This window comes from Desmodus rotundus, chromosome 11 (genome assembly GCF_022682495.2).
Source record: "Desmodus rotundus isolate HL8 chromosome 11, HLdesRot8A.1, whole genome shotgun sequence".
NCBI classification, from domain to species: domain Eukaryota; kingdom Metazoa; phylum Chordata; class Mammalia; order Chiroptera; family Phyllostomidae; genus Desmodus; species Desmodus rotundus.
In genome coordinates, this window is record NC_071397.1 from 43,749,512 (window position 1) to 43,763,549 (window position 14,038).

The window sequence follows — 14,038 nt, forward strand, 5'->3', positions numbered from 1 at the left end:
GAGAGATACAGGGATAAAGTAGTTCATGATCAGTAGTATACCAAGCCTCAGAACATCATACTTTGACAGTCACAAACAGGCCAAATGGTTCTTTTCCAGCTTTGGTTAAACAATAAAAAGCATCAAGTGGGCCTTAAAAACAAACAAACAAACACATTCTTTCTCCAAATGACAGTTTGGAGGACTTACCTTTAAATAGCGGGGTTGGAAAAAATATTAAAAATTAAAAAAGGGGGTGAGGGGAACAAAAAAATATATCCAGATTGATGAGGGTAGCAGGGGCATCATAATTAAGGACTCCTTTTAGTCCTTTTAGATTTTTTCCTTAAGCATTTCATCCAATTCTTTATAGATTTCAAAAACACTGCACAAATCATTTGTAAGCCTGAAAAACAATAGCCCTGAACTGCTTTCACAGCCCTGAGGCTCATTGTTATGCTGATTACTAAAATATGCAAGAGCCTTGCTTTAATTGGATTTATAGGAGCCTGGATCTTCAATGTAAATGAATCAAGGCAGCCTGGCATTTCTCTATGTTGAAGGGTTGCCAATTCCCTTTATTTTCATGACCCCCACGTTTTTAGCACCGAAGTATGGTATTCCTTTGCTAAAACAAGCAAACAAAATAAGCGTGCACTTTTTACTTTCCCGTTTAGGAAAAAATTCAATGGAGTTTGGGGGGAAAGAGGAAGCATGGTGTACGTATAATGCGCACATGTCTGTGTGCTTGTTGGGCAGGGCATAGTGAAAATATTTTACTTGGAATGCCCATATCAATCTTTCTTATGTTTGGCAAGAGTTCTTTTGCCATGAAAAGCCTTTGAATTTAGGAAACCACTTTTTGCTGAAGTCCCTCCCTTCTCTCCCTAGCTGTGGTATTAGGTACCTGATGGGTTCTCAGTTAATGGAAGGTGAAAGAGAAAGTTTGAAGTGGCATGAACAGGCAGAATGAGGAAGTATTCCAAGGACTAAGGGGATTGGTCCCCTCCAAGTTGTGTGTGGGCATTTCTCTTTTGTACTACAATGTGAGCCTAACCATTTTTTAGAAGTCTGTAAATTGGTAATCATAGAGATCATTGTTCAGCTACATACATAATCTAAAGCCCAGGAAGAGAAAATAACTTGCTCAAGATCCCACAGCTAGCTACCACTCAGAACCCACCCACCTCTCTATCACCAGCTCATTGGTTTTTTTTCCTCCAAGATTCACAATTGAGGGTCCGACTTTAAGGACATAAATAGGGTAGAAGACTTAGGAGAATTTAAGATAAATTAGGTAGATTTCAGTCTTACATAAAATTACTCAGATTTTTGTAAAACGAGACTGCAGATATTACAATTTTAATTAGAGTTCATGTAACATAATCTAGGGAATGGATTCTGTATGTCCTAATACTAAATGAAGGAATGTAACTTAATGCGAAGGCTGGAGATTAAGATGATTCATAGTGTAAAGAATAAAGGATTTTACAAGAAGAAGGAAAACCAGTGTTTTGAAGAAATGTTTGTATTTCTCCATTTCCAAGAGTGACACATTGTTAATAATAAAGTAAAATGAAAACCTCCTACATTGGACAAGTCGAAATATTTGACTATATGCTATCTCTGGCTCCTTAACACTTACTACATATTATTAGAGTCTGGTTTTAAAGTTACATTTGAGGGTTAAGTAGGTCAGATTTATTTTTAAGGCTCTGCTACATGTTAATGTAGTGGGATAAAGAATTTATTAGATATTTTAACCTTAAATTATATCTTTCTTTAACCAAGAATTATCCAGAGTTAAAAAGAAATCTGTTATGTGAGAACAACATAGATTTCTCCAGCCGCATCCTGTGAGAGTGAAGTTTCCAGAACCTGCCCTGCATGAGCAGAGGTTATTAAGAGAACCTCATTCTCTCCAGAAGCACACCTTTTACCAGATATGGTTTACTGTTGCCTTTGCTAAAGAACAAAGATGCACTTGGTGATTTAGATTTTAAAACTTTTATGTTCCTTCTTTAATAACATTTTTTTCAAAAAAGTTCATTGGGACATCAAGGCCAAACTTGCCAGGGTGTATGTAGGTTTATGTTGTTTATTAACTTGGCATAATCAGAGGAACACAATTTGAATTTATTTTTTAGAAGCTGTGTATAACAGCACAAAGATTTAGTGCTTTTTGCTGTTGGTTTTGGGGAGGAGGGTGTTTGTATTTTGTTTTCACTGTGGTCACATTTTTAAAATCGAGTACCTGGTTTTTTCAAGACCCTTCTGCAGCATAACTTATGTAGTATTTATTGACCTTCAGCTTCAAGAGCAAATCGTTTATCTGAGGGCCCTTGATCCCCTGCCACATTAAAACAAAAAAAAAAAGAAAGAAAGAAAAAGAAACTATTTCTCTTGGAGTAGAAATGTTGGTGTTAGGGTGGTCACTGACCTGCTGTGAAAGAATTCACAAAGAGAAGAAAGTGAAGAGAATAAAGGTTTTTATATTTACTTTTCCAAGGAAGGGAAGGGGCTAGGTGTGGAGGTATGAATGCACCGGCACTGAGGGGTAGGGGCTGTGAGTTTTTATCCGGTAATAGGGTGGTTGTAGAGCAGGATGTTTCAGTTAGTCTGCAACTTGTTTCGCTGTTATCTTTGGGTACAGGGTCAGGTCCCGTGGTAGTCGTGGTCTGGTATGTGTTTTGTGGGTTGTGGAGCCTCTCAGGTGCTTCCAGTAATTTTCTAGCCCTGAAAATAAAGGCTAATAAAACTATTAGGGTCAGCTGTGCTTTGTGGGGTCCAGCCAGCTCTGAGAAAGAGGGCCTGAGAAAGTGGCTTTTGTCCTCTTAGTTGGTTCTGACTTGATTGAATTAAACCTAGTTGCTGTGTATTGGTTTTGTATTTAAAGCCGAAGCCAAAGAGGAAGAAGATACTTCTGGGTCACAGTCAAAGGGGCTTCAGAAGACGGACCTCTATCATCTTCAGAAGGTCAGGTCATACTTTCTTTTCCTTCCAACTACATCCTGTAATACTCCCTTTTTTTGGTGTATACTCTAGATTAACTCTGCCTGGATGTTTTTATTTTCCTTTTAAAACCACAACCAGAAACAAAGCAGACTTTGTAACTCACTTAGAAATCAAACATCCTGTTTATCCCACTTCCATCCTCATCTCCATGGACACAGTCCTCAATTTGCTAGGGAAGGCAGGTGGAAACTGTTCCTGCAGCCTCAGAGAGAGAAAGAAAACTAACTAGCAGTAAGGTAAAAATGGGAACATAGTTGCACAAAAGAATTGTTTTTATGTTGAGCCCTCCCTCATTAGTTTTAGATCCTTTCCTTTTTTTAATGTATACTCAGCATAGCATGAGGAGAAATTGAGCCACAGTCTACCCAATGTAGTCTTGTTCAGACAGTTCTAACTTTAGAATCTTGGTTGTTGAAGTAGAGAGCCTTCTTTGTATAGCATGATGCCGAGTTACAATACATGTAGAGTAAAATTTCAATCTGAGAAAAACAAAACACATGGATCCTATTCTGTTAGCATGGCAAAAGGGCAAGTTTTTTCGTCCTTCTTCCCCTTCTGGCAAGTCCTTTACTTAAATGAAGTAATGAGTTGTGGTTAGTGAGCACTCTGCCATTTAACTTAGTAATGAAGTGAACTAACTGCCCTTATCCTCTTTCCCTAAAAATTCACTTGATATTTATAACAAAACACCTAGGAAAAGAGATTCTTCCCAGACCTTAAAAATAAGAAACAACTCATTTTTTGATCTTTGTCATTTGGTTCTTTCTTGCACATTCTGTTTTGTGGAAAGGGCATCACCTGTCTCTGCTTGAACCACAGAGTTCCCCTCTGAGGGGTTTTCTCTCTCAGAATCACCAGAAAAGATATGTTCTTTCCATTCACAGTCCTTATTGGAAATGAAGGAGTTAAGAAGAACAGGTAAGAAGCAGACCAAGTTTGAACTACTGCGAGAAAAAGTTGTGAACTTCATTGATGGTCTGGTGAGGTGAGTCTGTTGCTCTTAAGAGCTAAAAGTCAGGCTATTTTCCCAAATAACACTGGCGTGATAGCTGTCCATAGCCATTCTGGGACTCTTTTGCTTTATGCTTTATGCTTTTCAGGTTCCTCCTTCCATCTAAGAATTGTAATTTTGATTGTCTTTCCATTCTTAGGAAGATGTGTAATCAAAACGATTTAGTGCATTCTTTTACTACCAGTTAAAGAATACAGGTTTAAATATGATCTTGCTCATTAGGTTCTGGCAGAGAGGGGTAGGGGTGGAAACAGTGTTTTTCCCCCTTTCCAGTAACAAACTGCATGGCACTTCATCCATCATCTTTGCTAGGAGTATGCTGGACCTGGGCCAAGCCTCGAAGATAGCTGTAATGTCCTGTTTTATCCTGGGTAAAGAACATAATGCTAAAGAATAGCAGAGTGCAACTCATTATCAGCACTAAATTCATGTTGAGAAATGTACTGATAGTAAATTTAGAAGTCTGCCAGTCCTGCCTATATTTTAAGGTGATTCTTTTTTTGGAAACTCAGGTCATTGCTATAGGAAAACATGAGAAGTGTGGAAAAGAAAATGATTTAATAGTTAAAAAGTAGGAAAAAAATCATTATTTATCATTGCTTATTTTTTTTTTCATGGCAATTCAAACTCAACAGCAGGCTAGGCACTGAATAGAATCACGTACTAAAAAAAAATAACTGAGTTACAAGATAGAGAGTGGTTTTCTGATAAATTACTTGACCTTCTTGGAAGTGAAAACTTCAATTTTCCAGGACATTGTAGGGGCAGAGTCATTGTTCCTAGTCACTGGGGAGAAATTACTAATGTCATGAAAGAGGTCCAAATGATCAACCAAGTGTGACAGAGGAAGGAGAAGTGTGTCATACAGAAGTGATGCAATGCAATGTTGAACTGACCTACTAGCTAGAAATAACCTTATAGAACTCATAGAGTTAATCTTGCCCTAATGGCTTTCCTGTTGTTGTAGTTTCTAGCCCCAAATTCCTGGCTCTTCCGTTTTACCAGGTAGGTTGTGACCATTGTAGTTGCTAAAAAATAATTTTGCAATGTTATATAGCCTAATTTCTAGGCCAAATGTCAGGTTCCTTTTCGAGTTCTCACCAATCCTAAATGGTAGGCACTGAAACCAAACAAACATTTCCCTTTTGTGATCTTTGACATAATATGTCTGACTTTTTACCTTCTGAGTAGTTACTGAAATAAAGCTGAGCATGATTGAAATATTATTAAATCACAAAATTTTCCATATTAAGATTGACTTTCTTTACCAAGGTTGACTATTGCAGGGGGGGGGAAGAGATTAGGATTTGTAGCAAATCAGAGTAAAAGGGACCTGAGGAATCATGTGGCAACTAAAGCCCAGAGAGAGAAGGCTATGACTGCAAAGTCACAGCCCCAGTATGCAGACATTTTCAGAAGGCCCTCTATTTCTTCATACTGTCCCCAAGGAGCAATCACATAACATGTTTGAACTGAGCTTGAAGTTCTAGAGAAATGTGGAGGATGATCCAGAGCTGTTCAAACAAGCAATACATACAAACAGACCATGAAACTCTTTGCTGAGCTGGAGATGAAAAGGACAGAGAGAAGCCAGAGATGCATGAAAGGAAGCGGCAAAGGGAAGAGGAGACTGATCTCAAAAAGCCAAATGATGGAGTAGCAGAAGAATACTGAGGAACAGTGGAGAGGACCATGTGGACAGCTAGTGAAACTTCCAAACAAATACAAAGGGGAAGAAAGAGAAGAAAACTGGACCTTCCTGAAACCCCCAAAAGTAAAAATTGAGCAGTGTTGAGTGACTCCCTGGGGTCACAGCCACAGACCTTTCCCCCAGCTGTCTCCCCTCCTACTTTGAAGGACTCGGTCTTTCCTCCCATTTCTACCCCAGCGTAGGGTATTATTTGCTTTTTAGTCCATTGTTGTTTTCAATGCAATTTAATATCAATCATGGCAATTCTTTTGTACACTAAAATAAGAGGCTCAGTTTAAAAAGAAACGTTCTCCCACCCTCTACCCCCAGGCAAACCAAGATTGGAAGGTGCCACTGTTGGTACTGCCTTGTTTCCACAACCTGTAACGTAATGTTTTGTACTTCACTGAATTGTGCTAGTTGGAAACGTCATGTAGTCTGTGGAAATCACCCAATTAAACATACTGCTTTAAAACAAAAAAAAACAAAAAAAAAAAAGAAAGGTAAACATAAGCAATAGACTCTGGGAGGCAGGGTTTCCAGTATACCATGAGCAGCTCTTGCTGAAACAGTGGAGACTAAGGTGCTGCTTTCTAAGTTACCAGCTTCAGTTTTGTAGCCCTTGTTGATACTTAGTGGTTCTACCACTTGAAACTGTCTCTCTGATCTGAGTCCAAAATGAGCAGCATCGTGTGTGCAGTACTCTAGTGTCAGACCTTATTGCTTATTCTCACAGCAAATAAGTTGCAGAAATATATTTCTGTGCCATCCTCCAGGTTTTTAGTTGGATAAAACATCTAGTGTATGATACTTTGTTACTGTTGTGCATCTAATTTGGCCCAGTGGAAACAAAATACAGGCAAATACATTGCCTCTGATGGATATCCTTTGAGGATATCCAAAAAAACCACTACCTGTTCCATTGGAAATTACCTGAATTTCTAAACAATGAAAACAAAAATGTTAAAAAGGGAGAGGAGTATAAATGTGAGACAATAATTTTTTTCTGAAATTGACTATCTGGTTGCCTTGTTAGACTTCGAGTCCTTATCACATAGCAGGGAATTCAATTCAACAGGGTCTTTAATGATTGGGAAGAAATAACCTGATGTTCATACAGGAAGAATTTATGGTCAGAAATTATAAATTAGTAGCCTGCCCTCCAGGGAAGCACAGCATCACAGAAACCATTCCTGAGGCTACAGCTAAATTAACTTATTCAAGATTAAGATGTTAGCAGTACTTGAGATATGGAATTCTGGTCCTTAGGGCCAAGATGAAAATCATACTCTTTGTAAATGGGCTACATTCTGATAAACTCCGCAGAAGTCTACAGAAGTGGACTGAACAGGGGGCCAGGAGGAGCAATGTGCATCGTTAATACCTTCTTCACTTTCTCTTCCTCCACTGACCACAGGGGTGGAGCAGGTTTAGTGGGATTTTCTAGGCAATAGTATCTTCTCCAGGACGGAGTAAGCCAGGAGAGGGTAATTTCCCTGGTGACTGGGCTAAGGTAAATGCTTTGCTCTGCTTGCACTAGTGGAAAAAGGATCTGACACAAATCTGTCATGTGGCCAAAATATTTTAAGGCTAGGAATGGACTGAGCCTCAGGAAGCTTTTTGAAGGCATGTGAGTTAAACTGAGTGACTTCATACTGTCTTTGGGTAGTGTGGAACAATTTGCTACCCTCCAGACCATCCAAGAGCAATGTCACTGTCATGGTTGAGACCAGCTGATGGACTCATTATACAAAGTGAAATTTTTAATGCTTTATTTTTAAAATTCAGATTTCATTACCATCAGTTTGTCATCTAGCTCATAATTAAAAATTCTAGTTAACTTTGTTTCAGTAACTGGACTGTTAATGATAAACAATTTGCTTGTTTTTCAGTATTCAGAAACAAAAATGTAGCCTTTTGGCATTCTGCAGTAAAAAGTAATTCTAACAAACAACTTTCCAGGTGTCAATTAAATAAAGTATTTTCTGTGATCCAAAAGAATTTCCTAAATTCTTTAATTCCAGGCCTGAGGCCTGTTTAATATAGCCAAAAGTTAAATGTTTGCTCTGGTAAGGAATGTGAACATCACAGTTTTCTAAACAATTTAAGAATTAATACTTTGAGAAATTCTACTTAAAAACTTTTGAGCAGTAGGTAATTTTATGTACGTTTGTTTCTAAAGGTTTAAATCAGAACGAGTATAGTTTATTGCACTCTAAAGAGTTCTGGAAGCTTCTAAAAATATATGGAAAAGGTACAATTCTGAGTGAACCCGCCCTGGATTTGGTATTTGGGTGTTACATTTTTGGTTTTGGTTGTTGTTGATTTTCCTCTTTAAGTAAATTGCTTAGTCGTCCACCAAGGATTGACAAAAATGTTATATTGAAATTAAACCTGTGCTTATTTAAAAGCTTATAACTTCGGCTGTTTCAGAGAACACCTTTTGCCTCCTGAGACACAGCCTCTGCACGAGGTGGTATACTTCACTGCCGCCCACACCCTTCATGAGCACCTGAATGCTGCTCCACGAATTGCCCTCCACACTGCACTGAACAATCCTTATTATTATCTCAAGGTAAGAAGCAGTTCCATTTCTCTGACGGTTTACTTTCAGACCCCAGGTATTTTTTTCACAAAATATTGTATATTTACAATTTACACTGTTAGTTGGCAGCTCAGGGTTGCACCCTCTTTCAGGTATTTTCTCCTTTTGACTAATAGAGGGAGTTTTCTAAGCCAGTGAAAATAACAATCAGTAGTCAACTAATGCTGCCAACTTTGAATCATGTGTAAAAATGCCTTCCCTTTCATGTGATAATGGATTTCAAATAAATTGAAAAGCGCTGATGGTTTTTGTAGGTATTAGGATCTGCAGTGTTGACGTCTTTTTTTGAGATTATAGCCTTGATAGTGGTGTGTTACAGTTAATTCCGAGAATTCAAGTTAATTTCAAGTGTTGGAAGTGGTTATTGAAAATCCACAAATTCCATAAACTTTTTATGGAAACCAAAAATTCATTAGTCTCAAAAATTAGCAGTGTATTAAAATGAAAAAAGGAAACTTATGAATAAGTAAAAATATGCTTGTCTTCTATTCCTGGGAACTAGGAGATTATGACCAAGACCTAATCCTAAACACGCAGCTAACTCTTGGAGAGTATAATGCAACTCACTATGTAAGGGAAACTAGAGTCCATTTTATTACTGGCTTACTAATTTTAGGTGTGGAGGCTTATTAATGTCTGGTCTTGCTCCTAGTCATTTTAAAAAGGTAGTCATCTTAGTTTACTGTTATTTTTAGAATGAAGCACTGAAAAGTGAAGAAGGCTGCATTCCAAATGTTGCCCCAGACATCTGCATAGCATATAAACTGCACCTAGAGTGCAGCAGGCTAATCAACCTTGTGGACTGGTCAGAGGTAGGTGGGGAAAAAAGAGCAAGCAGTGTATTTGGCAACCTTCCTGGGTGTCTTTATATTTTTGGTACTTTGAAACTCATGTTTTTTTAATGTATCACCTCATAGTTCAAAAAATTCCTCCAGAATAGCAGCCAACTGCTCAACAGTCCCACTCCCAATCCCCTGCACTCTGACCTCACACACCTCATCCAAGCCAATGGTGCATTCACGCCAGGTCAGAATATGGGATCAAATCCCATAGTTAAGCAAAAGCTGAGCAATATAGGTGAGTTTTGTTACTCTGCAAAGTAAGTATATTAACCAGCACTTCCCTTATTGCACAAAAGAAAAAAAAACATATTCAAATAACCACAGTAGCAATCAGGAAGTACAAGGAATACTTGGCAAGAGCATGACACATTGTCATTCTTATTTTAAATTAACTAAAGTAAGACTTTAACTTTCCCTTCTCAAAATATGCATATTACAAAGTTAATTCTGTTGAAGGCTCTATTTTACAGATGTCTTATCACTATTTAAAAATGTTCATGTTTGGCTTCTTCCAAGAAAAACGGGCATTTTTATGGGGTAATGGAGTTTGGGGAATACAGAATACATGGTATCCTTTGCTTTTCAATTTCAACTGTTTTTTTTCCTCTGTACCTTCTTTGAAACATATGATTATTCAGGAACTGCTCTATTATCTTTTAATGTGTACTTGATTTAAAGTCGTCATCAGTATGGTTTTGATAATTTGAAGGTTGTTGTAATTTAAAAAAAAATGTGCTAGTTAGCAGCAGAGGCGCTTGATCTGGCTTCATACAGAGTCATCAAGTACAATTAAAGATGTTTGGCAACAGTAAGGATTTTTATTTTCTTCTGTCTTGTCTCTCAAAAGGCTTTTGCAACAGTTGTGACAGCTGCTGAAAAAATGGATGCCAGTTCTGTAACCTCAGAAGAAAGGAACAAAATTATCCAGTATCCTCTTAAAACCATTTCTACAATGTCCAAGTCTATGTATAGAATCGTTTATAGTTTTCCCTGGTCTACATTAGAGATTTATAAAGACATGGTGCAACCAATCTTATAATTAGTAACCATACCATGACTCATTTCTAGATATTTAATCCAAATTTAATAAAAAATGAGACCAAATCTAAAATATTTGGTTTAAAACATATCAAGGTCATACTCCACAATTCACCAAAAATACCCAAAATTGTCATTTTTGAATTTTCTATTTTTATAAGGTTATTAGTGTACTTTTAAAAGTGGAGGGGGCACAATTTCCATACTATGGGAAAAATGAGAATTAGGTAAGCAACAAGCACTTTTCCATTCATGTCATACTGATGGGATTCTAATTACATTCCATGTTTTCTGTAAGAGTTATAGTTTATTTTAGGAGTACATATTTGAACTACATTTCAGTTTACCAACTTAGGTTTTAACATTGAGATTTTAACCTCTTTTTGTCAAACTACAACATGGCCAGTTTCCTTATCTATACCCTTCAGTGCTCGGTTTATTAGAGCTGTTTCTGAACTAGAACTTCTAGGATTTGTAAAACCTACCAAACGGAAGACTGACCATGTGGCAAGGCTAACATGGGGAGGCTGCTAGAAAGCAAGTGAATGGAGCCAGAAGGATCACATTTAGCTTAAGAGAAGATGAAGCCCTGTCATTATATACAACTAGATGAAGACAAATACATAATCCCCATGTGATGTTTAACCATAAAGTAGATTGCTAATCCCAAACAGGAATATATCAAAACACCTTTGAAGTACTTTAGAATCCAATAGCATGCTTACATTGTAACTAAAACCTCTCACATTATCACTGTAATTTTCACATTAATAAATTATTCTTGAACATAGTATATGAATGTAATAAATTCCCTTACCCAGGAGTATAAATCAGTTGCAGATGATTTAACAGTACTCATCCTTGCTTCAAGACATTTTGGGGACAAATGGGAAAATCTGAATATGGACTGGATGTTAAATTAGGGAAGTATTAAGTGGGATAAAGGTATCAAGAACTACATATATTATTATTTGGAGCTGCAGCATGTATGTTCTTTGAAACATAGCTATACACACACAGCAAGTATGGTACAGTAACTCTTAAGTGTATTTGACTGTTCTTTTACCTTTTCTATATCTGGATGTTTTCCTAATACAAATGGAAAAAAGAATTCTTGACTTTTGCTTTAAAGGTTATAGAGCAGAAAAATAGGGTAATAGAGCTAGAGGGGGATTACAGGATCAAAAGATTTTTAATAACATGTTTACTATGCTTATGGGAATGCTCTAGGAAACAAAATGGATACAGGAGAGAGGATGCTGGGAACTGTCTTTGAGATGAGAATCTGGATCTAATTTTTACCTAAGGCAAACATAGGAACAGAATTGTTGGATCTGAATAAACAGGGACAAATTATTAGGTGCTTAACACCAACTACTGTAAAATTTTGAATGGAGTAGATAACCCACGTAAGGCAATCACTTCCAACCCTAACAGCTTGAGATCACCTAGGGAGCATAGTAAATTCCAATAGTCCTCCCCTCCCCCAAATTTAAAGCAGTCTAGGGGTGGAACATAGGATCTTTCCTACAAGTTTTCCAGTTAATATTGCTGATTCAATAAATGTCTCATTTGGAAGCCATTTTCTTAAGTGATATAAGTTCTTACCAAAAACCAAATTAGCTTTGATATTCTAAATCTCCAGTACATTTTTCTCATTGCCTATGCTTGCCTTTCTTCAAAAATACAAAGCATTATATTTGGCAGTGTGCCCTTGTTAATTGGAGATTTACTGAATATATCACAGTAACCTAAGTACAGCACCACACCAGCACTGCTTTTAACTGAAATGGTAAGACCGTTAGCACACTAAATTCTGTAGATATTTACCTATTAGAAGCATTCCAAGGATATTTGGGAATTCAGAATCCCTAGGTAGCTTATATTGTATAATCTATTGATATATAAAGTGTGGCTGGTATTTGGACTTTTCTACTGGGTCCATCTAATTATAAAGCTGCCCTTTTTTTTTTCCTGGAAATACCTCACATAATACTTTTAGTAAGTCAGTAAGGAGCCCATAAACCAGGGCTTTCTGGTAAAATGATAAAGTAGAAATTTGGCTGTGGAAGAAAATTTATTCTTGATCGAAGTTGAATCTAGAAACCATATTATAGGCATACCTGGTTTTATTGCACTTCACACATACTGTTTTCATCAACATTGCTGGTGGTGGGGCAATAACACCAGCAAAGTGAGTATGACTCACTCAAGGTGATGATGGTTAGCATTTTTAGCAACAAAATATTTTTTTAATTAAGGTATATACACTAGGTTTTTGATTTGCAGACTGGAACTCAATCCACTGAGCCACACCAGCCAATGCTACACTAGGTTTTTAAAAAACATAATGCTACTGTATATTGAATAGATTACAGCGTAGTGTAAATATAACTAATTTTTAAAAATTATTTTTTAAACTTTACCAAATAAGAATGTGAGGGGTTTTTTAAAATTTTATTGATTTGCTTTTTATAGAGAGGGAAAGAGAGGGAGAAAGGGAGAGAAACGTCATGTGCAAAAGATACACTGACTGCCTCTCACATGCCCTCAACTGGGGACCTGGACCGCGACTCAGGCATGTGTCATGACTGGGAATCAAACCAGCAACCTTTTGGTTCCCAAGCTGGCACTAAATCCACTGAGCCACATCAACCAGGGCTAGTGTGAATATAACTTAATATGTACTGGAAAATAAAATAAAATTGTGTAACTCACTTTGCAATGTCTGCTTTGTTACAGTGGTCTGGGACCACACCCACAATGTCTCCAAGGTATGCCTTTCCCTTTTAGTCTATCTTGCCCTACAAGTGTAAATCCAGTTCTTTTATAAATTTAATTCTATGCGAAAATTTGCACAAGCCTACTTAAATGAATTTGTCCATTATTTTGCAATTACGGGGGTTTAAGGGGTAAAATGTATTCCCATCCCACTCTACTCCCAGTCCTTCAGATTTTACCTCACTACTTGCTTTCTCCTAAAAATGCTATCCCACTGTACCATTGGTTTCCTCCCTCTAACCCAACATTTTGGCAGCATCTGGAGGTACATTTTAGTTGTCACAACTGGCATCTAGCGGTAAAGGCCAGAGATGCTACTAAACATCCTACACTGTACAGGACAACCCCACAAAGTATGATCTCACTCAGCCCTGACTAGTGTGGCTCAGTTGGGAGTTATTCCACAAAGTGAAAGCTCACTGGTTTGATGCCAGGTCCAGGGCACATGCCTGGGTTGCATAATGGAGCCAACCGATTGAGTTTCTTCCCCTCCCTTCCCCTCTTAGAATCGTAAAAAAAAAAAAAAAAAAAAAAAAAAGAACCTGACTCAAATTATCAAGTGTTGAGGGTGAGAATCTCTCTGCATTATGATGTCCATTAAAACCAGGTAGAATTGCCCACCTTATTGATGGCCACTCTATCGTACCAATGTTTTTCAAATATTAAACGAGCATATGAATTATCTGAAAATCTTTTGAAAGCCCTATACCTCTTTTGGCCTTGTTTTAAAGAAAGAATTGGTGAAGTAAAATGACCAAAAGTTTTTGCTTTATAATCCTTTTTCTCCCACAAATTATGTAAATTATAAACATGTATGTCCTGGGACATTTATCATGGGAATACGCTAATAGAATTCATAAATGAATTCAATGAAACATTTCCATTCACTTCATTATTAGGAAAGCTGTTTGAAAAGCATGTATTAAAACTGAGTTAAATATGCTTTCATACCTCATTAAAAAAAAACACTTGCATCCTACTGGTATCTTTGAAGTAAAAATTCCACAGCTGTTAAAACTGATGAATTATATAATATTGTATCATGCAGTCAGCTATAAGCAAGTTGGAATCAAGAC

General features: G+C 37.2%; 1 protein-coding gene across 4 annotated transcripts in view; it reads left to right on the forward strand.

Annotated features, from left to right (window-relative positions):
* ORC3 (origin recognition complex subunit 3) overlaps positions 1–13,503 on the forward strand; it is a 63,142-nt gene extending 49,639 nt beyond the window's left edge. For all 4 annotated transcript variants that reach the window (XM_045188548.3, XM_024551699.4, XM_045188549.3 and 1 more), the window contains 6 exons: positions 2,876–2,955; positions 3,879–3,979; positions 8,130–8,271; positions 8,997–9,113; positions 9,991–10,070; positions 10,610–13,503. In XM_045188548.3, coding sequence (XP_045044483.1) covers positions 2,876–2,955; positions 3,879–3,979; positions 8,130–8,271; positions 8,997–9,113; positions 9,991–10,070; positions 10,610–10,715 — 626 coding nt within the window. In that variant the 3' untranslated portion in view covers positions 10,716–13,503. The remainder of the gene's footprint in view (positions 1–2,875; positions 2,956–3,878; positions 3,980–8,129; positions 8,272–8,996; positions 9,114–9,990; positions 10,071–10,609) is intronic.
* Positions 13,504–14,038: the final 535 nt, after the last annotated feature.